The sequence below is a fragment of the Globicephala melas genome, chromosome X (assembly GCF_963455315.2).
Source record: "Globicephala melas chromosome X, mGloMel1.2, whole genome shotgun sequence".
NCBI lineage: Eukaryota > Metazoa > Chordata > Mammalia > Artiodactyla > Delphinidae > Globicephala > Globicephala melas.
In genome coordinates, this window is record NC_083335.1 from 23,632,157 (window position 1) to 23,656,019 (window position 23,863).

General features: G+C 33.3%; 1 protein-coding gene across 6 annotated transcripts in view; it reads right to left on the reverse strand.

Annotated features, from left to right (window-relative positions):
- Positions 1-23,863, reverse strand: part of STAG2 (STAG2 cohesin complex component) — a 116,173-nt gene that overhangs the window by 20,992 nt on the left and 71,318 nt on the right. For 5 of the 6 annotated variants that reach the window (XM_060292091.1, XM_060292086.1, XM_060292089.2 and 2 more), the window contains 14 exons: positions 23,052-23,159; positions 21,987-22,098; positions 17,553-17,670; positions 17,018-17,121; positions 15,892-15,984; positions 15,660-15,749; positions 14,866-15,069; positions 13,262-13,332; positions 12,847-12,934; positions 12,674-12,754; positions 10,459-10,551; positions 6,795-6,969; positions 2,648-2,787; positions 1,085-1,186 (listed from right to left, as the gene is read on the reverse strand). In XM_060292091.1, coding sequence (XP_060148074.1) covers positions 1,085-1,186; positions 2,648-2,787; positions 6,795-6,969; positions 10,459-10,551; positions 12,674-12,754; positions 12,847-12,934; positions 13,262-13,332; positions 14,866-15,069; positions 15,660-15,749; positions 15,892-15,984; positions 17,018-17,121; positions 17,553-17,670; positions 21,987-22,098; positions 23,052-23,159 — 1,579 coding nt within the window. The remainder of the gene's footprint in view (positions 1-1,084; positions 1,187-2,647; positions 2,788-6,794; positions 6,970-10,458; positions 10,552-12,673; positions 12,755-12,846; positions 12,935-13,261; positions 13,333-14,865; positions 15,070-15,659; positions 15,750-15,891; positions 15,985-17,017; positions 17,122-17,552; positions 17,671-21,986; positions 22,099-23,051; positions 23,160-23,863) is intronic. The other variant, XM_060292090.1, reaches the window with a different exon arrangement.

Below are 23,863 nucleotides of genomic sequence, written 5' to 3' on the forward strand. Positions count from 1 at the left end.
AAAAATTAAAGATAAGTTGTATTTTTTCTAGTTTTCCTATAATATTTTCTAAACTTTCTACAGCAAACAGCTATTATTTTACACCAAAAGTTATTTAAATGCTGCCTTTAAAACCTTTTAAATTCTATTAATTTTAATAAAGAATATCAAAATATGCAAATGAAATTAAGAACTTTCATACCTAGATCTCTAAAAAGCAAGAAAGTTTATCAAAGTGAAATGGGTTGGGTTATGTTCTGCATGCATTTGGTCTCTACAGACAAAAGTATACTAAGCAAATGATTTTTGCCTAATTAAACCTGCCTTGACACTGCCAAAATGAAAATGACTGGTACATTTTGATTATACGGTTGATAAATGCTCATTAAAATACATGTACAAATGTACAAAGAATAAAGTAAAATTCACCTGGAACCTACCAAAGCAAGTTAACCACAGCTAACATTTTGGTGATTATTTTTTCCAAATAGGTACACAGAGATGTGCACAATTTTATAGAGATGCTATACTGCAATCTTTTTTTATTCTCAAACTATATATTGTAGAGATCTTTACGAATTAATGAATACAGATCTACACCAATTTTAAGTGCTACACAGCCACTGCAGAGATATACTACACAATATATTCATCTAATATCCTATTGACAGGCATTTATATTTTCTAATTTCTTGCTATTATAAATAACTTTGCAATGTATAATCTTTTACACTCATTTTTGCAAAGTTATCCTATTACCACTGTGGATGAACTTCCAGAAGTAGAACTGCTGCCTCAAATGGCATACACATTATAAATTTTGACATATATTGCCAAACTACCTGCCAGGAAGGTTGAACCAATATACCTTGCTGTCAGAACCTGTTTCTCCCATACCTTAGGCGGCTATAGGTTTTGCCACTCTTGCCAGTCTCAAAGCAAAAAATGATCTCACTTGCACAATGTCTACTAGTGAGATTGAGTATTTTTCATTTCCACTTTTATGAACTATCTATTGCATCCTTTTCCCAGTTTTCAACTGTTAACTTGAAAACTATTAAGTGCTTATTTTGCTAGCCTAAACCTGGTACTCTTCATGTCTTACCTGTTGCAAACTGAGAATAAGGGTCTTTGCACACTGAATTTTGTCTATCTGCCTTGTTTTACTCATTGTTTCTTTGATGATATCGCCATAGTCATTATAATACTAGAAAAGAAATTTGTACAAATTAGGCCTTTGTCTCTTAAAACTATTGGACAATAAGACTAATTTTAGGTTAGTCACATAAGCATATCACAAGAATGTTATTTGGCTAGAATTATGCCTTCAAAGACACGGAAGAATGTTACTAAAACGTCATTATAATCTTTAAACACATAATCCCTAACATCAGTAAATTCAGAAATATCAGACAGTTAAGATCTAATCACATTAAGCTCCACAGTTGGTTTTAAGGAGGTGTATTGTTTAACAATAATTAAGTTATACAGATTTTCAGAAATAAAACAAAGGACAGAAACAAAGTTCTGTGCTCTTTGTGAACTATTAAGACAATGAATGTAATCAGTTACTTTCATAACTTATTCATTGCTAATGGCATGTAGTTCATGAGCAGTTTCCAAATTTATTGATTTGGCTTATAGAAACTAACAGCCTGTTAACAACATTTAAAAGAAAATTTACTGTATGTGGCATTTACATTACACACTGCACAGGAATTTTTTTTCTAATTTAAGATCTTGTTTCAAAATGCATACATTAACAACTACCAGAGATAACAGGATAACCATGCTCCTATATGACTAACAAAATTGACTTTAATTTAGAATACCTAAGTCTAAAAGTTTAAAATTTGCAAAATGACTTCAAAAACAACCTTAGTTAAAAAAATCTAACAAGTATCAGGCCAAATAACTTAAGTTCCAAAGTACTTTATTAATGGTTCTATCATATAGGAAAGTATTCTGAAGAGAGAATTAATTAGGTTTTGATAAATGTATTACATGTTTTATCCTGTAAAAGCAAAAGCTTAAAAAATGTTTACATTTATAATTAGATTTTACTTGAAAAAGGATTACAGAAAAATCATCACACCGTATTTAGTCACATTCTGTTAGTACAATCAACAATATCCTTTCTACTACTACTTACAAGTTAAAGAATCTCACACATATTTATGACAATTTGTGAATAACCCACTGTGACTCAAATCAGATTTTCAGAGCTTAAGGAACCTTAGCTATCACAGTGGAACAGATGAAGAAACACAGGACACAAAAGGTACTGAATTACTCAAGGTCACAAGCTGCATAGTAACCAAGCCAAAACTGTATTATCTAATTCTCTGACTCCTAAACACTTTTTTATGTTACATCAAGCAGGGGAGGGACACCATCCTGTTGTTTTAAACTAAATCACAAAAGCAATTTCTATTAGTGACAGTTAACCTAAGACAAGCTGTTTGCAATATTCCAAACACAAATGAACTCAATAAACCCAAAATGTCCATTAATGGAGGATCAGAGGTATGAGAAAATTTACTGAAAATGTTAAATATTTTAAGAGATTTCTTTTACACTAGAAAAGTAATTTACTATTAAAAAATTCAATGGCAACCAAACATAAAAGCAACATAAAAATATCTCGCTATCCATTTTTCAACTTTACCTTCATATACTGCTTAAAGATATCTGCAGCTGTATTCATCTCCACCACAGTATATACAATTAGCTTACAAAACGCTGCAAGTAAATTTCTCCTTTTGTGCAGAGCTTCAATTTTACTGGCTTCATCTTCCTGCTGACCATCTGGGGAAAAAGGTTTCCAACATTAAGCCATCTGTATTTTACTTCAACCGTGTGTGTGTGTGTGTGTGTGTGTGTGTGTGCGCGCGCGCGCGTGCATGTATATGTGCATGCGTGTGTGTCTGTGTGTGTGTATCAAATTCAATATAAAACATCTTTATTTTGGAGAATTTGAAAAATAAGGGAAAAACATTTAAATAAAATAAAAATTATAATCACTCAATATCTTCATGAATGACCAGCCCATTTATTCCAATACACAAAATTTTTGTGACGTCAAATCAGAAGGCTGTTTAGTGAACATGGAACAGGAACAAGTGGAGTGAGTGAGAGGAACTGATGTTTAGTGAAATCAGGCTAAGCTTGCCTAACACATTAATCTACTTCCCTAGCAGGATAGTTTGCCGATGAGACCTGCATATTCAGTATCTGTTGGGTAAGGCTCTTTCTTCCCTAGGGGCAGACAACCTCAGAGATTCTGTTATTCCTTCTAAAGATGACCCCACTCAACCTCAAACCCAACTTTTATTGACAGATACTTTCTTTATACATATTACAGATATTCAGTTAGACTGGCCTAGAAACCATTCTGTCTTTTTAAGGTAACTTCACATATATCTGCTCTGATCCATTATGTGAGATCTTGATATTCAGTTATCAAAGGGACAAAATTATTTCCAAATTCATAGCTGAGAAAGCCGGATTACAGCCTCCAAGTACTGCCAAAGGATTTTCAAATTATTTGATACTGTGCATAAAATTGTAACGAAGCCTTTTACATAAAAAGCTATGCAAAGAATTTTCCTCTTGACAAATTTTACAAATGAAATTACTTACATAAAAAATACTGTGTATAAAATAAGAACTCTTTTAAAACAAGTATTTATTTTACCCTGACTCTGATAATCCTTGATAACTGCTAGTAAATAAAAACCAAATTTTAAGAATAGGAGTTTGTTTAAGACAGACCATCCAAAAGTTTCTGTTATCAAAAGTGCCTATTCCAGAATGCCAAAGTCATTTGCTTAGAAACCTAAAACGTACTGTTCATTCTTTTAAAAGAGTACACTGAACATACAAGCTAACTTTTTCTTAATGACTCTGTGATTATAATGGATTTCTATACAATATTGTTTCCAATCATTGTTTGGTACTGTTCTCAGGAACTAGAGGGACACAGACTTATTCCCCCTACAGACTAAGTTACCCAGATATTAAAGTTTTTTGAGCCCTGATTTTTAGGTTTCTTATCAAAAATTAGCCACCTTTTTCTCTTGTGGGGATTAAAGAATGTTACAGAAGTGTCTAACACACTGGGCCTTTAATAAATGTCAGTTGCCATTATTATTATGTGTTGCCAGTGTCTCTAGAAGCATTCCCTATTTTATTCTCCCCTTCTAGTCTGATGTGGGCTAACAAATCAAATAACCATGGGTCTACAATACCAGGGGTTAGATGAGTATGAAAAGCAATGGAAACTATCATATGTTGCTGGTGGGAGGATAAAAGAATAAAACGACTTTGGAGAATAATCTGGCAACTTGTGGTCAAGTTTAAGATATACATAGACTACATAATCTAGCAATGCCACTCTTAGGTATACAGGCACACCTCGGAGATATTGCAGGTTTGATTAGACCACCGCAATAAAGGGAATACTACAATGAGTCACATGAATTTTTTGGTTTCCCAGTTCATATAAAAGTTATGTTTACACTATACTATAGTCTTACTAAGTGTGCAATAGCATTATGTCTAAAAACATGTACATACGTTAAACATTTCATTGCTAAAAAATGCTAATCATCTAAACTTTCATGCGAGTTGTAGTAGTAACATCAAAGATCACAGATCACCATGACAAATATTATAATAATGGAAAAGTTTGAAATGTTGCAAGAATTACCCAAAAAAAGACACAGAAACATGAAGAGAACAAATGCTGTTGGAAAAATGGCACCCATAGACATGTGTGATGAAGGGTTGTCACAAACCTTCAATTTATTAAAATACACAGTATCTACGAAGTGCAATAAAAGGAGGTATGCCTGTACACTAGAAAAGCATTTGCACATGTGCTCAAGGAGATAAGTATAAGAACATTTTTGTAACACTATTTATAATAGGAGAAAAGATGGAAACCTAAATGTTCATCAATATGAAAATGGATAAAGTGTGGTTAATTCATATCACATAGTATTCAGCAGTCAGGATGAATAAGCTATAATCACATGTCAATACTGACAAATTTCACAAATAATGTTAACTCAAAAAAGCAAATTGAAAAATAAAATGTTCAACATGATACCATTTATGTGGAAGCTAGCAACAGAAAATAAACTATATATTGTTAAAAGATACATAAATTCCCAGTAAAATAAAATTAAAATGCAAAGGCATGATAAACAGCAAATTCAGGATAGCAGTTATCTCTAGGGAAAAAGAATAATGGGATGGGGAGGGATACAAACAAGGGCTTCTTTTGTATCTATTCCTTTAAAAAACAAATATGAAACAAACAGAGCAAAATTTGACAAATGCTGGTGGTTGGTATATACAAGTGTGTTACATTTTATTCTTTTCCATAGAATTGGAATACATTTCATTTTTAAAGTGGAAATAGAAAAACACGAAGTCCAAGGAGGTAAGACAAAGTGTAATTCCAGGAAGCTCCCAGAAAATTTAGGAGTATTGGCAAGCTTATTCTCATTCCTATTTCCTATGATCTAAATGAAGTTGAGGTAGTCCCCAACTAACAAAAGGGTTATAGACCAAAACCAATTTTGTATCAGTGTTGGGAATATAACTATGTCTTCCTATAGAAGTTTTAAAAACTCCTACTCATCTTTTAGGATCCATTTCTGATGTTAGCTTATTTCAGTGGTGTTCTGACTCCTACAGAACAGTTATAACTTCCTCTACATGCCCACAACACTTTGTACCTACCTCTATTATTTGTCAGATTACATTATAATTACTTGTTTTTAGATATGTCTTTTCCACTTGAATTGAATTCTTAAAGGAAAAGACCCTGTCTCATTTTTTTGATATTCATAGCATCTAGTATACTGCCTGCTTCCCAATAAATGTCAAATGAATGTTAAAAATAAAGTGTAACTAAACCAACAGCTGAAAGTGAATGGTGGAAAATTCTAAGTATATAAACTTTAGTACATGGATTTTGATATCTGTTTTGGCTACTTAGGTTTCTCAATTCTGTTCTGGTTAAGTTTCTAATACTTGAGAACAAAGCTCTCTATTGATAAAAAATAAGCTACAAGCCATGTCTAGAATTATATATAGTTAAAAGCTTTGCAGTGATGTGTCAGTTTATGTATGGACATACACATACTGATGTTATATATCCTTCAAGTTTAACTTCAAATTGGAAAAAAAAAAAACCCAGAAGAAGTCACCAAATACTATCTGTTTTTCCACGATTTCTTGTTCAAGTAAGGCATCTGTGTATGCAATTAGGGTGCGAAGAGTAACTTAACACTAGGCAACGATGGTTTGATTATTTACCTGTAACATTCTGTACTGCCCCAGACTTTTACAGAAAAATTATGCTATGAAAGTATACAACAAAAAGGTCATTTAAAGAAACACTTTATTCTGCTCTAATTACTTGAATATTGGTATTACCAATGATTAAGGGGAAAGAGAAGTAAATTTTGTTGAGTACCTACCTACTACATGCCCAGGCACTACACTAGTCACTTTGCTCAATTTAATTAACTTGTACAGTTCTGTAAGGTAGCTACAAATTAGAAAAACAAGCTCACAACTAGTGAGAAACAAAGATTTGATTCCAAAGCCTATGCTCTGTGATACCACATTGTCTTTACAATGTTACAAGCAATGAACACAAATTGCACTGGAAAATGTACCTGTGTTTCATGTTTTAAGAATAAAATATCAAACAGTAGTGTAACACTTTACATTGCTGTTAATTAAATTTGATTTATAGTAGACACACAGATTTAACAAAAAGATGGCAATAAAATTACCTGCACTGTTATTGTCATCATCCTGTTCAATGAAGACATGATCCAGAATAAAGCTGAGCAACTCAGACTGCAATGAAGAATCAGGGGTGTAAACTAATGGCTCTAACATGTCACGCCCTCCTGACATAATCTGATGGCTGAAGATCATCAAAATATCACATAGAATAGTGAAGGCCTAGTATAAAAAATAAAAAAAAAAATAAAAAAAAAGGATAGCATGCCATAAACCAAAGTTTCTCACGAACTGCCACAAGTAACTTACATATTTAATGTGGAAATAAAATCCAACTTTCTATATTTGAAACTCATAAGAAAAGCAATGTCTACTATTTTCCTAAGATTTTAAAAGTGAAGAGTGTAATTTTTTCAACAATAACTACTGATATTTGCATTGTGACTTACTAACTGCAAGATAATTTCACAAATATTTTTTAATTTTCAGCAATTTTCTTTTAATTTTTTAAGTGATTTGTACAATATGTTAACATCATCAAAACATGCAATCAAGACTCAATCTCAGGTTTTCTGACTCCAAACCCCACCCTTTACACTATATATACCACAATGTCTCATGGTATACATTCTCAAATATCAAATAATGTATAAACTTGGTACCATTCTTTTCTTCTATGGAAGAAAAACACTTATACCAAGAAGATGAATATCTCCTAGAAGATCTCTTAGAAGAGAGATCACAAAATCTATAGGACTTCTCATTGTCAGTATATGTGATGATTAAGTAAAAAAAACATAACCAAGTGTGGGTCTGCTTACTAATCATCAGGCAAACCTGACAGTATAATAAACATAAGGTTGAAGTGGGACTTCCCTGGTGGTCCAGTGGCTAAGACTCCACGCTCCCAATGCAGGGGGTCTGGGTTCGATCCCTGGTCAGGGAACTAGATCCCACATGTCGCAACTAAGAGTTCGTATGCCACAACTAAAGATCCCACATGCCACAACTAAGACCTGGCACAGCTAAATAAATAAACAAATAAATAAAGCAATAAAGCTGAAGTGTTATATATATATATTTTTTTTTTTTTGGATGAAGTTATATCTTGAGGAGCTTTATAAAAACTCTGCCATCCAAAAATGGGCAGAAGACCTAAACAGACATTTCTCCAAAGAAGATATAGACTGCCAACAAACACATGAAAGAATGCTCAACATCATTAATCATTAGAGAAATGCAAATCAAAACTACAATGAGATATCATCTCACACCAGTCAGAATGGCCATCATCAAAAAATCTAGAAACATGGCTTCCCTGGTGGCGCAGTGGTTGAGAGTCCGCCTGCCGATGCAGGGGACACGGGTTCGTGCCCCGGTCCGGGAAGATCCCACATGCCGCGGAGCGGCTGGGCCCGTGAGCCATGGCCGCTGAGCCTGCGCGTCCGGAGCCTGTGCTCCGCAACGGGAGAGGCCACAACAGTGAGAGGCCCATGTATCGCAAAAAAAAAAAAAAAAAAAAAAAAAAAATCTAGAAACAATAAATGCTGGAGAGGGTGTGGAGAAAAGGGAACACTCTTGCACTGCTGGTGGGAATATGAATTGGTTCAGCCACTATGGAGAACAGTATGGAGGTTCCTTAAAAAACTACAAATAGAACTACCATATGACCCAGCAATCCCACTACTGGGCATATACCCTGAGAAAACCAAAATTCAAAAAGAGTCATGTACCATAATCTTCACTGCAGCTCTATTTACAACAGCCCGGAGATGGAAACAACCTAAGTGCCCATCATCGGATGAATGGATAAAGAAGATGTGGCACATATATACAATGGAATATTACTCAGCCATAAAAACAAACAAAATTGAGCTATTTGTAATGAGGTGGATAGACCTAGAGTCTGTCATACAGAGTGAAGTAAGTCAGAAAGAGAAAGACAAATACCGTATGCTAACACATATATATGGAATTTAAGAAGAAAAAAAAATGTCATGAAGAACCTAGGGGTAAGACAGGAATAAAGACACAGACCTACTGGAGAACGGACTTGAGGATATGGGGAGGGGGAAGGGTGAGCTGTGACAGGGCGAGAGAGAGTCATGGACATATACACACTAACAAACGTAAGGTAGATAGCTAGTGGGAAGCAGCCGCATGGCACAGGGATATCGGCTCGGTGCTTTGTGACTGCCTGGAGGGGTGGGATAGGGAGGGTGACGCAAGAGGGAAGAGATATGGGAGCATATGTATATGTATAACTGATTCACTTTGTTATAAAGCAGAAACTAACACACCATTGTAAAGCAATTATACCCCAATAAAGATGTTAAAAAAAAACTCTGCCAGGAGTTTTAAATAGAGTCAAACACTGGTAAAAGTAGTCAGAAGGTAACTGGAAAAAATTTAGTTATTTGTTGGGAAGGGATAAGGAAAATAAAATTTTGTGATCACAAAGTCAACAGAAAATTACATTTAATGGAAGACTACTACTAGAAGGACAGATTATAATATAGACCTCAAAGCAGATTTTAATAATAGCTTTGCCTTTTTGGAACTAACCACATTTATTTTTTTCTCTATGCTTTTACCTCTTCTTTTGGTCTCTTCCTCTCATTTTACTACTATAGTAATAATTTATACCTATCAAGATATTTGAGTTTACAAAAGCTTTTGCAACATACACAGTAAGGATACACAGTGATAAGCGTGGTGACATTTACTAATTAGGTGAACTGACAGGTCTTGTGAGCTAACCAGGACATATTCCTGGAAGCTGTAGGAAGACTAGTACACAGGCTATTTAATGACCAAATAATTAATCTCCAAGGCCTGAACAACAGATTATATATAAAGGAGATTACACACAATAACCCGTAAGGAATTATGTGCTAACACTGTAAGAAATACGGAATATTAAGCTGAGTATCTTGGTGGCCTATGAAAATATATCAAGTAATACTTCATGTATTAAGTTTAGATCAGTGTATACTTCACTGAAATCCTATTCTAAGACATTAACTATAAACTCATTTTACTACCTTCTGAAATTTTGTCCCTCTTATCTGAATTGTAGAGAAGAAAATGTCCCAAGTCCTTTATTGTTACAGTTCAAAACTAAATAGGCTCTTGGTCCCAGGATCAGAAGTTATTTTACAGATGGGAAAACTACCCATGGCACCAAGTAACAATGTATTTCCAGACTGAGAAGCTTGGCAGCAATGGAATCAAGAGGGCATATGGGGTGGGAAGGTAACACTCTGAAGACGGAAGTGATTAAAATTTTTATTTCAAAGTCCACATAAGAAAAAATAACTCACACAATCAGGAATGGGCAGGAATGCCAACATCTGATAGTACTCTGAGATAACAAAACCAGATGGACCTTTCCTCCCTGAGGCATATCTGTTATACTTGTTGCTTTCAGGAATAATTTATGTAACTGCATACACCTACTTTGTATATATGGGTCTGTTTACCATGTGTGGCATAAAGAAACAATAACACAGAATAACTGCAATATGCGGGTAATCTATAATGCCCCACATGGAATTAATGTTAATCTATTTTTTGAGCATAGTATATATACAGACAGATACAAGATATTTCTACTTTGCCCAATTTCAGTATTTCTTAAATTTTCTATATTAGTTCAGATATTTATTCAGGGTTGCTTACAAAAGACTGCTATCTATAGTAATTACTAACCTGTTCTTTAACGGTGGTATTCACGTTGGTCAGGTAATGTTGACATATCTGACAGAATACCCTCATCTGTTTCTTTAAACGCAGCAAGTCCTCCTTGAAAAAATTTAACATGAGCATTTTAAAATACTGTATTAAAAACTCATTCAATATTTAAGATATTTTAAATTACATAAAACATCACCATATATTTAACTATGTTAACTCTGCTTGTATATTAGATTTAAAATCTTTATTATTTATCAAAAAGGAAAACAAAAACCACTTTTAAAATCTCAACAAATTGCAGGCTTAAAAACACCAGGTATATTCATGATAATTAGCTGACATCTAAAAATATTGTTTATATCATCTTTAACTCAGCCTTTTTCAATTTCCATTTCTCTGTTCATTCTGTAATACACTTAATTTACTATGTACTTAATATTGTAGGCCTAGTACTTAAAATCCTCAGACTATTAGTACATGCATATCATTAATGAATATATAAATACTGGTGGTGTAGTAAATATATGTTTTCACAAAGCTGAGTGTTAGAATATTCACTCAAAGCCAAATATCACCATATAGAAAAAGCATCTGTATATAAGAATACAATTTTATCAAAAAAAATACCAGGTATATTAACGGATAATATCCTACGTGATCTGGATCCTTTAGAATGAGAAAACTTATATGACTATATATGGCTATCCATTTAAATCCACTACCTCAGAATGCTTAACAAGTAAAGATTTATGTTCCAGCCTCACTTTGTAATTTGATGAGTGGCTGACTGATGAATGGAATAAAATAAATGATAAAAAAGGGACAGCATGTTTCATTTTTCATTTGTAGGATAGTGGTTGTGCTTTTTAAAAACAGAGAGGGACCAAAGAAAAATTAGTTTTGTGGTATTACTCCACTTAAGAAAAAAAAATTTTAACCTACACTAAAAGGATGAATCTTTTTTTTCTTTTTCTAAATATTTACATCAGTTAATTTAAAATAGAAAACTACTTTATAAAGATCAGCCACACTAATTTATTTAAGGCATAACCTCTGGCCCATCTCCTGATACTGGATGCCAAACGATAGAGTATCAGTACATATTTGGTATATGCAATAGACAAGTTAAATAAAAACAGGTTTAACTTAGAGATTGATTTGGTGAAGAAAACTCAACCAAGCTTCAGTAGAAATAATTTTTGCATTTAATAACCTTCATTTTTACCCTGTTTCCTCTACTAAAAGTATTACCTTTTTTCCCATGTTAATTTGTAACTCAATGCTTTTGATTTAGGTGAGCAATTATATTTGCTAATACAGTCACTGTTCCTACTGCAAGCTTGATATTGAATTAAACTTTTTGGGTGTCTGACAAAAAGTACACTATTTTAACAACAGTACTACATTGTCTTTTCAAGGTGGAAAACATCCATTTGTAGATATAATTGCATCTTGTGCTTAAAAACCTCAAAAAAATTCTAAAATTATTCTGTGAATTATGCAAAACAAACTGATTATCAAGAGGATTCCTTTTTGAGGAAAATAACTATGAACAGCTAATTCTATAGCTTACAAAAATTACTTAATATTTATAAAAATGTGCCCAAATAATATTTAAGGCAACATCTACTACTGCAAGTACGAAGTTTAAGTTTCTAATTTACAAATGAAAAGGCAGTACTGTTTAGTTCAATTACTAAACACATCAAGGATTACCACTACAGATAAAAATCTGAAAGTTCTATGACCTAGTAGCTGGCACATTACACTCAACCAGAAAGTGATTTATCATGAATTTGGAACATCAGTACAGAGATCCTGAGTATGAATAAGGAGATCCCAAAACAATACGAGGCATAAGATCTAGGGACAGGTGGTTTGTAATAATTAATTTATATAACCCAATAGCTGTATCTGTATGTTTCAAAGGCTCTTGGTCATGATTTACAAAATCTGTAGTTCTTTATGTACCCAGTACTTTTGAGAATGATATGGAAATCCATAAATTATGCCACATATAAATGTGATTTTTTAAATTTAGAATCATACCCTAAACAAAACATATTAATGTTCTTTCACTGAATATACAACTACAAATAACTGTTTTTAAAAGTAAACATGCCTAAATAGATTAGAAATAAGCAAGATTTTATTGATATGTCTTATGTTTAAGTTTGCTGAAAAGTTAATGCTATTTAATAAAAAAAGACGCCACTGAACCACCACAAACCTTTGTAGAGCTGCTTTCAGTTATCTTTGCAAGCTGCCAAAGGATTACATAGTGAGTGCATTGCAGTGCGTGAATAACAATCTATAAAAGAACAAAGAGAATACAGTTAAATTTTACAAGTCACAAGTCTTCTTTCTCAAAGTTAAATATGTAACTTGTAAATAAATAAAAACCTGTTCAGGCATGTCTCCATTTTCAATTCCGGTTTTCAATAGTTTGTAATTACAAGCAAACAAATCCCACTTTGAAAGATCATGGGCACTGTAAAAAAGAATTAAGTTATATTAAAAAGTTAAGCTTAATCACATTTGTTCTGGACTTGAGTGTTAAAAGAATACTATTAAAGTAAAATGTAGTAAACTTTCTAACATGCGCCCACAAGAACAACAAAAAAAATGTGTATTTTTAAAAAGTATATTAGTTGATAATTTGTTGTTCCCCAATTCACAACATGACTCTATCAAGTACTTTTTTCCCAAAAGCACAAGAAATCCAGCAAAAAATTTGACACTATAATCCCCAAACATGCAATTTGGTTCTGATTTTGCTACAGTTTTAAGAAATCAGAAACTTTAAGATTCAACTTACTTATGAAAAGCAGTGATTCTCTTCAATGTTGACAATACCTGATATGCATCATCTTCATCAGGTTCTTCGCCCTATGAATGTTAATTATATCATATTAAACATTAATAACCACAAAAGTGAAAAATCTTAGGCTATCACATTGGTGATTTCCACACCTTGAAAATAAAGAATAACCTAATTAAAAACCACAAAATAACTTTGTCATTCAATACTTAAACCTGGCCAAATTTAAAGCAATGTGGCCAGAATAATGGGTCAACATAGAGTTGTTATAACAGATACATTATACCCAAGAGAGAAAAACTGAATGACATTCTCCTTTTTTCCTTTAAGTGATCTTGACACAAAACAATGAAGACATCTACTCTTTCACAGCAATAAATGCATTGGGACAATAAAGAGAAATATATTAGAGGACAAGCAAGAGATCATAAAAGATAATACCTAAAGGACAATCTACTAAGTAAATGAAACATAGTGCTCAAGAAAGATATATCAGACCAATTAAAATTAATTTGGAAAAAATCCTCTGCATAAGGACTAGATATACTAATCCTTTTTCTGGGTATCAACTTTCCAATTTAGAGTAACTTAAGTTTTTGACAATTTTATGAGTCTCACTATAAGAAACTTACAAATTTTTAAAAATACTATCGAACTTACTGTATTAAACCCCAGGTCTCTCAAAAAAATGCTTGTTTTTCACCATCAATTTTTATACAAGGTAAGTAATTAAACTTAATTAACAAACCATAGTTTGATTTTAAATTAACTTGTCCTAATCAGAATCATATCCAGCCAATAGTAGAGCCATTACAATTTTTAAGAATGTGATCATTCGTACATCAACATATTTGCACAAACCTCCAATTAAGCAAAACATAGTAAGCATGAAATGTTATACACAGAAATAAGAAAGTTAAAGAAGTAACTGCTAAACAAAGTAACTAGAAATTACAAAAGTCCACATCATTTTTTGCAGCATTAATGACAAAAGTGATGTGGAAAAGGCTAAATGCATTAATTTGAGAATCACAACTTTTTACTTTATGCAAATCAATTAAACTGTTAAGTGTACCTTTCCAGAAAAGATAAAAATCACAATAAAAATACAAGTGTATTTGAGCACCACACTTAAGCCTCTTTGGAAATACAACAGAACAACAAAGTCGACAGTGGCTATAATTTATCAAGGCTTTATAATATCAAAGACCATAAATAAACTTCCAAAATGTTAAGAAATACCCCAATTTTTGAGGTTACGTGGCCACAGTCTAGCTCAACTTTTCTGTTCTGTTAACACCCTGTTCCCTAACAGCCTCTTGTTCAACTAAACCCTGGAAACTTCCCAGATCATTTCTTTAAATTAAAAAAAGGGGAAAGATGTTAGCTTTGCTTTCACCCTCTCTTAGTTGCAGATTCTTGCCACCTTCCTATTTTGGTGGATGAATAATAGTATCACGATGAATCATAGAACAAAAAGTCTGAATGACTTTTCAACATACTGCTAGGGATTATCACCAAGACTAGTGACTAATTTGGTTCTGGGGGGTGTGGGGGGGTGCGCAATGGGGCACAGCTGACAAAATACTTGTAATATATACCTCTTGCAGAAAATCTTCAAGAAGCCGGTTAAATTTATCGGCCAACTCGTCTATCAGTTGACTTCTTGAAATATCTACTCTGTTGAAAATTGTGAACTCTTCATTACAGAGTGCGTGATAAGTTTTAGAACATGCTTCTAAAACATCTGTATCTGTGTGCTTCTCTACAATATTCCGGATCTGTCGTAATAAGGCATCCAAATGCTGCAAAATCAAAGTTTTCTTCATTAAAACTAAGGTATATATGATAGGCATAAAATGACTACACAACTGGGATGAACAGCTTCAAACACAGTAACTTTACAACCAGTAGGACATACTTTAAGTTCTTCTAGTCATAATAAATAAATGCACTGACCCACCCAAACTTATTTCCCCAACTTCAACAGGAATAGTATTACCTATCTCATAGGACCTTGGTGAGATGTTAATACATATAAATACATATGTTCCTGGAACACAGTAAATGTATTTAATGGATATTAGCTGCTTTCATTTTGCAATTGTTATTATCTAGTTACCCACCCCTGATCTCCATAAATGATCAGTGATACAGTCACATAATGGCTAGCAATGATGGTACGGACATGGGCATGAATCAAAGGGAAACCTCATTAGTGCCATTCTCTAATAAATCCACCTTATCTAAAATATGTATGGCATACAAGATACAGGTTTCCTTTTACATTAAAAGTTACAAAAACATATTTCAAAAAATATAAATAAACAATATGATGGGATGAACTAAGTTAACGATTTTTCTTCAAGGTTTTTTATACACAGAAACACCATACCTTTTCTAATCGTCCAGTGGTATATATTTCCAAATCAAAGTATTGTGGCAATTGCAACAAGTTAGTCACCTTTTCAGCATCTACAGAGTACTTTGAAATAAAAAAAAAAATCATGTCAAAAACATCACAATAATGGTAAGTAAATATTATGATAAGTGCAAAATTCTGTGTGGCACTTCCAAACAAAACTTGTAATTTCTTAGTAACACTCCTGATACTGACACAAACTTACTTTAGCTAATAACTGAGGAAGGGCCACAGCAAAGAGTTCAGTGATTTTTGTCCTGTCATCCAACTGGGTCTTCTTCTCCTTTGCTGTTAGCACCTAAGGTTAACACAACAAAGTTTCTAAGTATTTATTAATAAGCCCACTGACACTGTTAGGTGCTCAACTTTAAGTTAAGATATCCAAAATAAGTAATGATGGATACAAGAATTTCTACTATAAAACTTGAAACCCAAAAGTAACAAAGAGAATAGCTTGCACATTATATTTTTTAAAAATAGCAACACTTTGAATAGGTCTAGAGGCAAAATCAATACCCAATTAGATTAACTAACTCTACCTTTGGATGAAAGGAGAAGCAGTTAGGAAATGTAGTTTAGGAGTTTATATAATAATAGGACTGAGTAGGATTTCAGTCTACTATAAGTTGTGCCATGATCCATGAGTTATGAAATCAACATAAGTAACGACCAGCAATTAGAAAAACAAGAAAAAAACACGAAAAGAAAACAAAGGAAAATAGAATGCATCACCTAAGTTGCAGTATTGTTTGATGAAATTCTGTTTCAGTTATACACAAACACATATATATAGATGTGTACGAGGTCACAATATAAAAATGTATTTTTGTGCTTCACAAAGTTTGAAAGCCTGTGCAACTCTGGTCTACAATACAAATATATGTGAACTTTGAAATAATGCATTAAAATCATATCCCAGGAAATAGGAATTTCCCCCATATTAATGAATGATTATCCTGTCTTTATTTCTAACTTTTATTAAAAGAAAGCAAATCTATAAATAAACCAAAACAGACAAATACACCATTCTAAAATGTTGCACAACATGCGGTCTTAAAGGCAGGGACTGTCAATCACTGTATCTCCTGTAGTTACTGTCAACCACTGCATCTCCTGTAGTTAACTCACAAAGTATCTTATGGAAGGAACGTGGATTTCGCAAATTGCTAATGCTTTAAAATTTACTTCTAACACATATTTATAAGCAAAGATCGCCTGAAAAATAAAATTTAAGATTCAAAAATTTGATTATATGGTTACAAAAAAGAACTTTAAAAAAGATATTGAAAAAGAGACATATAATTTAGAATACTGAAAATATGTTGGCATACCCTTTTTCCTGTCCCTCTCCCCACAGGAGGATGACATTCAGCAGCTTGTCTAATGGTACAAAGCATTATTTCAATCAGAGCACTCTCTTGTCTGTCCGTTAGCGCTGAAAGAAAAAAATCAGAAAGTTAACCTATTTCTTTTCTTTATATGCCATTTATAATATTACATAACAGTTCCTTCTGCCTGTGACAGAATCTGACCTAATGTACTAAAGAAAATCCCATTACTATATCACAAAAAGGTTCAGAACAAGTTAAACCCTCCTAAGCATTACAAATCTGTAAAACACTGCTCCACAATTTGAGAAATGAAAATATGAACAGATACAAAAAGATAAAATATAATAAAACAAAATAAAGAATATTGACAGCAATTATATCCTTCTACATAGCATAATATTCATGTGTATGAAAACAAAATTATTCAAAGACTTTGAATCATTATTTTAATGCTAAAAGATAAAGAAATGGAATAAGTAAACTCTATTTTCAAAATTATCTAGACAACAAAAATACCATAATTAAACATCCTTACCTTCCTCTCCACTAAGTGGCTCCTCCAGCAACAAGCTATTCATACATTCCCAGTCTTTCAGCAGCTCAGTAGCACAGTCCCACATGCTATCCACAAGGTACGCTGCGTGCTCATGTAACTAAAATTTAAGAAGAGCAATGTGCTCTTAGACAAATATCATACTAGCCTTAATCAAAAGAATGGAAGCTTTGTTGGCACCATGTGCAAACTCAAACAATTTGTTTTTTGAGGTCAAATGGAAGAAAGGACAGAGAAGAACTGCCTTAGCTTGCTATGTATAAGTAAACCCTGCTAGGTAGTAACATTTCTCACAATAATCATTAAATCATTCACATGAAAATTATTTTTGAAGAGACTATATGCATGCATATTTAGTACCTGACTCAATACAGTCATTCTTCTATATCTAAGGAGGATTGGTTCCAGGACCCCCTGTCAGATTTTCCGAGGATGTTCAAGTTCCTTATATAAAATGGTGTAATCTGCACATAACCTATGCTCATCCTTCCATATACTTTAAATCATCTCTAGATTACTTATAGTACCCCAATACAATGTAAATACTATGTAAATAGTTGCCAGTATATGGCAAATTCAACTTTTGCTTCTTCGAACTTTCCGGAATTTTTCAAAAAATATTTTCAATCCACTATTGGTTGAATCCCCTGTTGGCTGAATCCACAGATGCAGAACCCACAGATATGGGGGGCCAACTGTATTACACGGGTGAACTACTCTCAGTTATAAAATATACTACAAATTTATTGTAACTTAATGGGAGTTGTAACGATTACTTAAAATACAAAATACATGATTACTTATCAATTCAATATATAACTAAATCATTTCTCTTCATTCTGTGAAGCTTAAAATGGCCCTAGAGCTTCCCAACTCATTTTAGGGGACAAGCATTACCATGATACCGAAACCCATCAAAGACGTTACAATTAAATATATATACATACCAACACCCTGCATGAACATGGAGGGAATGTTCTCAAAAAATTTGTAAACTAAAACCAGCAATATATAAAAAGGATAACAGATCATGACCAAGTAGGGGTTTATCCTAGGAATGCAAGGTTGATTCAACATTCAAAACAACAATCAACATAATTTATCATATTAATGTAATGAAAGATAAAATAATCATCTCAAGGGATGAAGAAAAAAGCATTGGACAGAATTCAACATCCATTCATGATACAATGTCTCAGCACCCACACACCTATGGATAATTAATCTTTGACAAAGGAGACAAGAATATACAATGGAGAAGAGGCAGTCTCTTCAGCAAGTGGTGCTGGGAAAGCTGGACAGCCACATGTAAATCAATGAAGCTAGAACACACCCTCACACCATACACAAAAATAAACTCAAAATGGCTTAAAGACTTAAATATAAGACAAGACATCATAAAACTCCTAGAAGAGAAAGACAGGCAAAACATTCTGACATAAATCGCACCAATGTTTTCTTAGGTCAGCCTCCTAAGGCAACAGGAATAAAAGTAAAAATAAACAATGGGACCTAATCAAACTTATAAGTTTTTGCAAGCAAAGGAACCCATAAACAAAACAAAAAGACATCCTACAGACTGGGAGAAAATATTTGCAAATGATGTGACTGAAAAGGGCTTAATTTCCAAAATATACATAACAGTTCATACAACTCAATATCAAACAAACAACCCAATCAAAAAATGGGTGGAAGACCTAAATAGACATTTCTCCAAAGAAGACATACAGATGGCCAATAGGCACATGAAAAGATGCTCATTGGGCTTCCCTGGTGGCGCAGTGGTTGAGAGTCTGCCTGTCGATGCAGGGGACACGGGTTCGTGCCCCGGTCCGGGAAGATCCCACATGCCGCGGAGTGGCTGGGCCCGTGAGCCATGGCCGCTGAGCCTGCGCATCCAGAGCCTGTGCTCCACAACGGGTTATTAGAGAAATGCAAATCAAAACTACAATGAGGTATCCCCTCACATCAGTAAGAATGGCCATCATTAAAAAGTCTACAAATAATAAATGCTGGAGAGGGTGGGGAAAAAAGGGATCCCACTTAACACTGTTGGTGGGAATGTAAACTGATGCAGCCACTCAAAAGACTAAAAATAGAGTTGCCATAAGATCCAGCAATTCCACTCCTGGGCATATACCCAGACAAAGCTATAATTTGAAAAGATACATGCACCCCTATGTTCATAGCAGCACTATTTACAATAGCAAAGACATAGAAACAACCTAAATGTCCATTGACAGATGAATGGATAAAGAAGATGTGGTATTGAGAGATGAATAGATAAAGATGTGGCACATATATACAATGGAATATTACTCAGACATAAAAAGAAACGAAATTGAGTTATCTGTAGTGAGGTGGATGGACCTAGAGTCTGTCATACAGAGTGAAGTAAGTCAGAAAGAGAAAAACAAATACCGTATGCTAACACATATATACAGAATCTAAACAAAACAAAACAAAACAAAAAAACGTCATGAAGAACCTAGGGGCAGGATGGGAATAAAGACGCAGACCTACTAGAGAATGGACTTGAGGACACGAGGAGGGTTAAGGGTAAGCTGGGACAAAGTGAGAGAGTGGCATGGACATATATACACTACCAAATGTAAAACCGATAGCTAGTGGGAAGCAGCCGCACAGCACAGGGAGATCAGCTCGGTGCTTTGTGACCACGTAGAGGGGGTGTGATAGGGAGGGTGGGAGGGAGGGAGACGCAAGAGGGAAGAGATATGGGGATACATGTAGAGCTGATTCACTTTGTTATAAAGCAGAAACTAACACACTATTGTAAAGCAATTATACTCCAATAAAGATGCTAAAAAAAAAAAAAAAAAAAAGACTCCATGCTTCCACTGCAGCAGGCATGGGTTCGATCCCTGGTCAGGAAACTAAGATCCTGCATGCCCTGCGGGGCGCCCCCCCCCCTCAAAAAAGAAAGAAAGATATGTGTGTGTTTGTGTGTGTATATACACATACACATACATACAATGGAATATTACTCAGTCACAAAAAAGAATGAAATAATGCCATTTGCAGCAACATGGATGGACCTAGAGATTATCATACTAAGCGAAGTCAAGTCAGAAAGAGAAAGACAAATACCATATGATATCACTTATATGTGGAATCTAAAATATGACACAAATGAACATATCTATGAAACAAAAACAGACTTACAGATATAGAGAACAGGCTTGTGGTTACCAAGGGGGTGGAGAGGTGGGGGAGGGAAGGACTGGGAGTCTGGGATATTAGCAGGTGCAAACTATTATGTATAAAATGGATAAACAACAAGGTCCTAGTACAGCAAGGGAACTATATTCAGTATCCTGTGATAAACCATAACAAAAAATATGAAAAAGAATATACATATGTATAACTGAGTCCCTTTGCTGCAGAGCAGAAATTAAACACAACACTGTAAATCAACTATATTTCAATAAAATTTAAAAAAACTTCTCAGCAAAAAAAGGTATAGGAGGAAACATCCTCAATATAATAAATAGCTACGCAACACCTATAACTAAAAACGTAATTAATGTTGAAATATTGGATGCTTTTCCCCTAAGATCAGGAACAACCCAAAGCTATCCACTCTCACCACTTCTATTCAACATTCTACTGGATGCCCTAGCCAGTACAATAAGGCTGGGGAAAAAAATGGCATAAATGTAGGAAAGGAAGAAGTAAAATCATCATTATTTGCAAATGACTTGATTGTATATTATAGAAAATACTAAGAATTTATTAAAAACTTACTTTAAAAAGTGAATTTAGCAAAACTGCAGATAAGAGGTCAATATGCAAAAACCAACTGTATTTCTATATATAGAAACAATTAGAAAATCTAATTAAAAGGCCCTAACACTGATTAAATAATACACATATACTAAAAATGTATGTTGGGCCCTCTCAAATTCTGGTGAACAGGTAGGTTTTCAACCTAAGGGAGACCTAAAAGAGCTGATGTTAAATGTAAATCTGTATCTGCAACAACAATAATAATCACAGGTACCAAATATTGAGAACTAACAAAATGCTAGGTCTGTGCTAAGAGTTTTACATGGATTATCTCAGCGTTATCTAAGAAATTATTATCCACATTTTTACAAGGAAAATGGGCTTAGAAAGATTAAGTAACTGAATCAAGGTTATACAAATAATAAGTAGGGAAGCCCAATCGGTAATCAGGTCTTTCTGGTTCCAAAATTCATGCTCTTAGCACTACATATAAATATACTATTTGAGTATCTTACTAACACAGAAAAAAATTTTTTTTGGTGTGGAATTGGTAGAACTCTATTTTATCCAACACTCACTGTGATATTTGGAAGATTTTAAGATTTACATCATTTGAACCCCACCTCCAAATTGTTTTGAACGTAAGTACTAACATGAACATCAACTAACCTCACTTTCCAGAAAGAAAAAAACCAATGTCTTAACAAGATTGGCATTTGGACCTTGTCGTCCCCTTCTTTTCATCATTCCATCCTCCTCTGGATCTCGACGACTGAAGAGCCTATGATAATATATGCAAAATACTTACTTTTAAAACAAAAATTTCCTAATTTAAAAAAAACTGTCTGAATTCCATATTTAAGCATTTAACAAAGGGGTACATGGGAGCTGGGTAGGTACAGTATTTTCCAACTTTATACTAAGTAATTGCTATAAACCTTTTTCATTTCACACTTGGTGGTACTTCTAAATCCTTTTAAATTAACTTCTCAAGTTAGTTGCATTGTGAATTACTTCTTTTTAAAACCCTTACTGCATTTTAAGCAAGCATTTCTTTTTATAAAAGTATCACAATGACTAACCTATACCATTTATGCACATAAATCTATGATAAACATTCTTCTCTTTAAAAATGACATGTCTTTTCCTTCTATCCTGCTTGCACAATTTATCCCAAAGTCTGAACTTAGTGGCCTCTTTCTACGGGTATCATGATCATTCTTTCTTATAAACAACAAAATTATCACTGGATAACAATGAATAGAAAACTGTAGTGTAAATGTTTTACATCATGTACTCTAATAAATGCTTCACCCCAAATGAGCATTTTAATAAAATCTTTAAGATTTTACAATCTAAAATCTTACAATTTAGTCCAAGTGGTTCAAATTGTTCTCTTTAAAAGCCATTACATAACATTTACTAAATATTTTCGGTGATTAGATATTCACACTATCTATACTACCTAATCTGAGGTGTTAAACAGCAACATAAAAGAAAAGAGACTAAAGGATTCCTGTGGTTCTTATATCAAACCGTTATCAAAGTACTCGAAGTAAAACCTTTTATTATTTTGAAAAATATTTTTTTGTAACGCAAAAATAGGCTTAAGACCGGTACTGAATAATTTTTAATAAGTTATATTTATATATATTTTAATATGAATGATAACACAATAAATTACTTCCATTAAAGTATACTTTAGACAAATGAACAACAGAAATACAGATTTACTTTTTGTAGAGAAATTCTCCAGCTGCTACTGCTACTGGCCGATGAGCTGAATAAACCAGATGATAGACATTTTCACAATCTTCTGCAGTAAGAACTTCTTCACTACTCCTAAGAAGAAATAAGCAATAGCAGTTTTCAAAGTAATGTTGTAATTTTAAGCATACTGATTACAAAAATTCATATTCACACATTAAAAAATAGTACACTTCCACTTTTAAACTTGTGTTTAAAAAAAAAACCTTCTTTAAGAACTTCTGTTGAAAGAAGAAATCAACCTTATTTCATTATTGTCTATCAGTAAAAGCATCCCCTGACAAAACAGCTGAGTATTTTGTTAACATCTAAGATCAATGGGAGGTAAAATTAGAGTGAATACCGAGTATAATGAAACATATACTAAGAGAAATAACAATGTGACAAATATGCTAAAGGGAAATGAAGACAAAATAATATAAACTAACGTAGGAAAAAAAGTGGTGGTATGCTAAGAGCTTAGAGTTAATAATCACAAAGAACATTTTGCATGTATTTCATAGTAATATTAGGCAAGAGACAATATTGCAACATTAAAATATACTAACACCCCAGTTATCTCACAATGAAGAATAACACTTCATTCACCATGTATTAAACACCATATAAGGCAATGCAAAAGCATTTTAGCAAATAATTAAAATTTAAGTGCCAAAGACCTTTACAATGTATCATTAAAAAAATCTTACTAAAATGCAGTGCTCATTTTACTGACCTTATTTTAAAAGAACAAAATAAACCTAACAAAATCTTGGTAAATCAAAGTCATTATTAGGCCC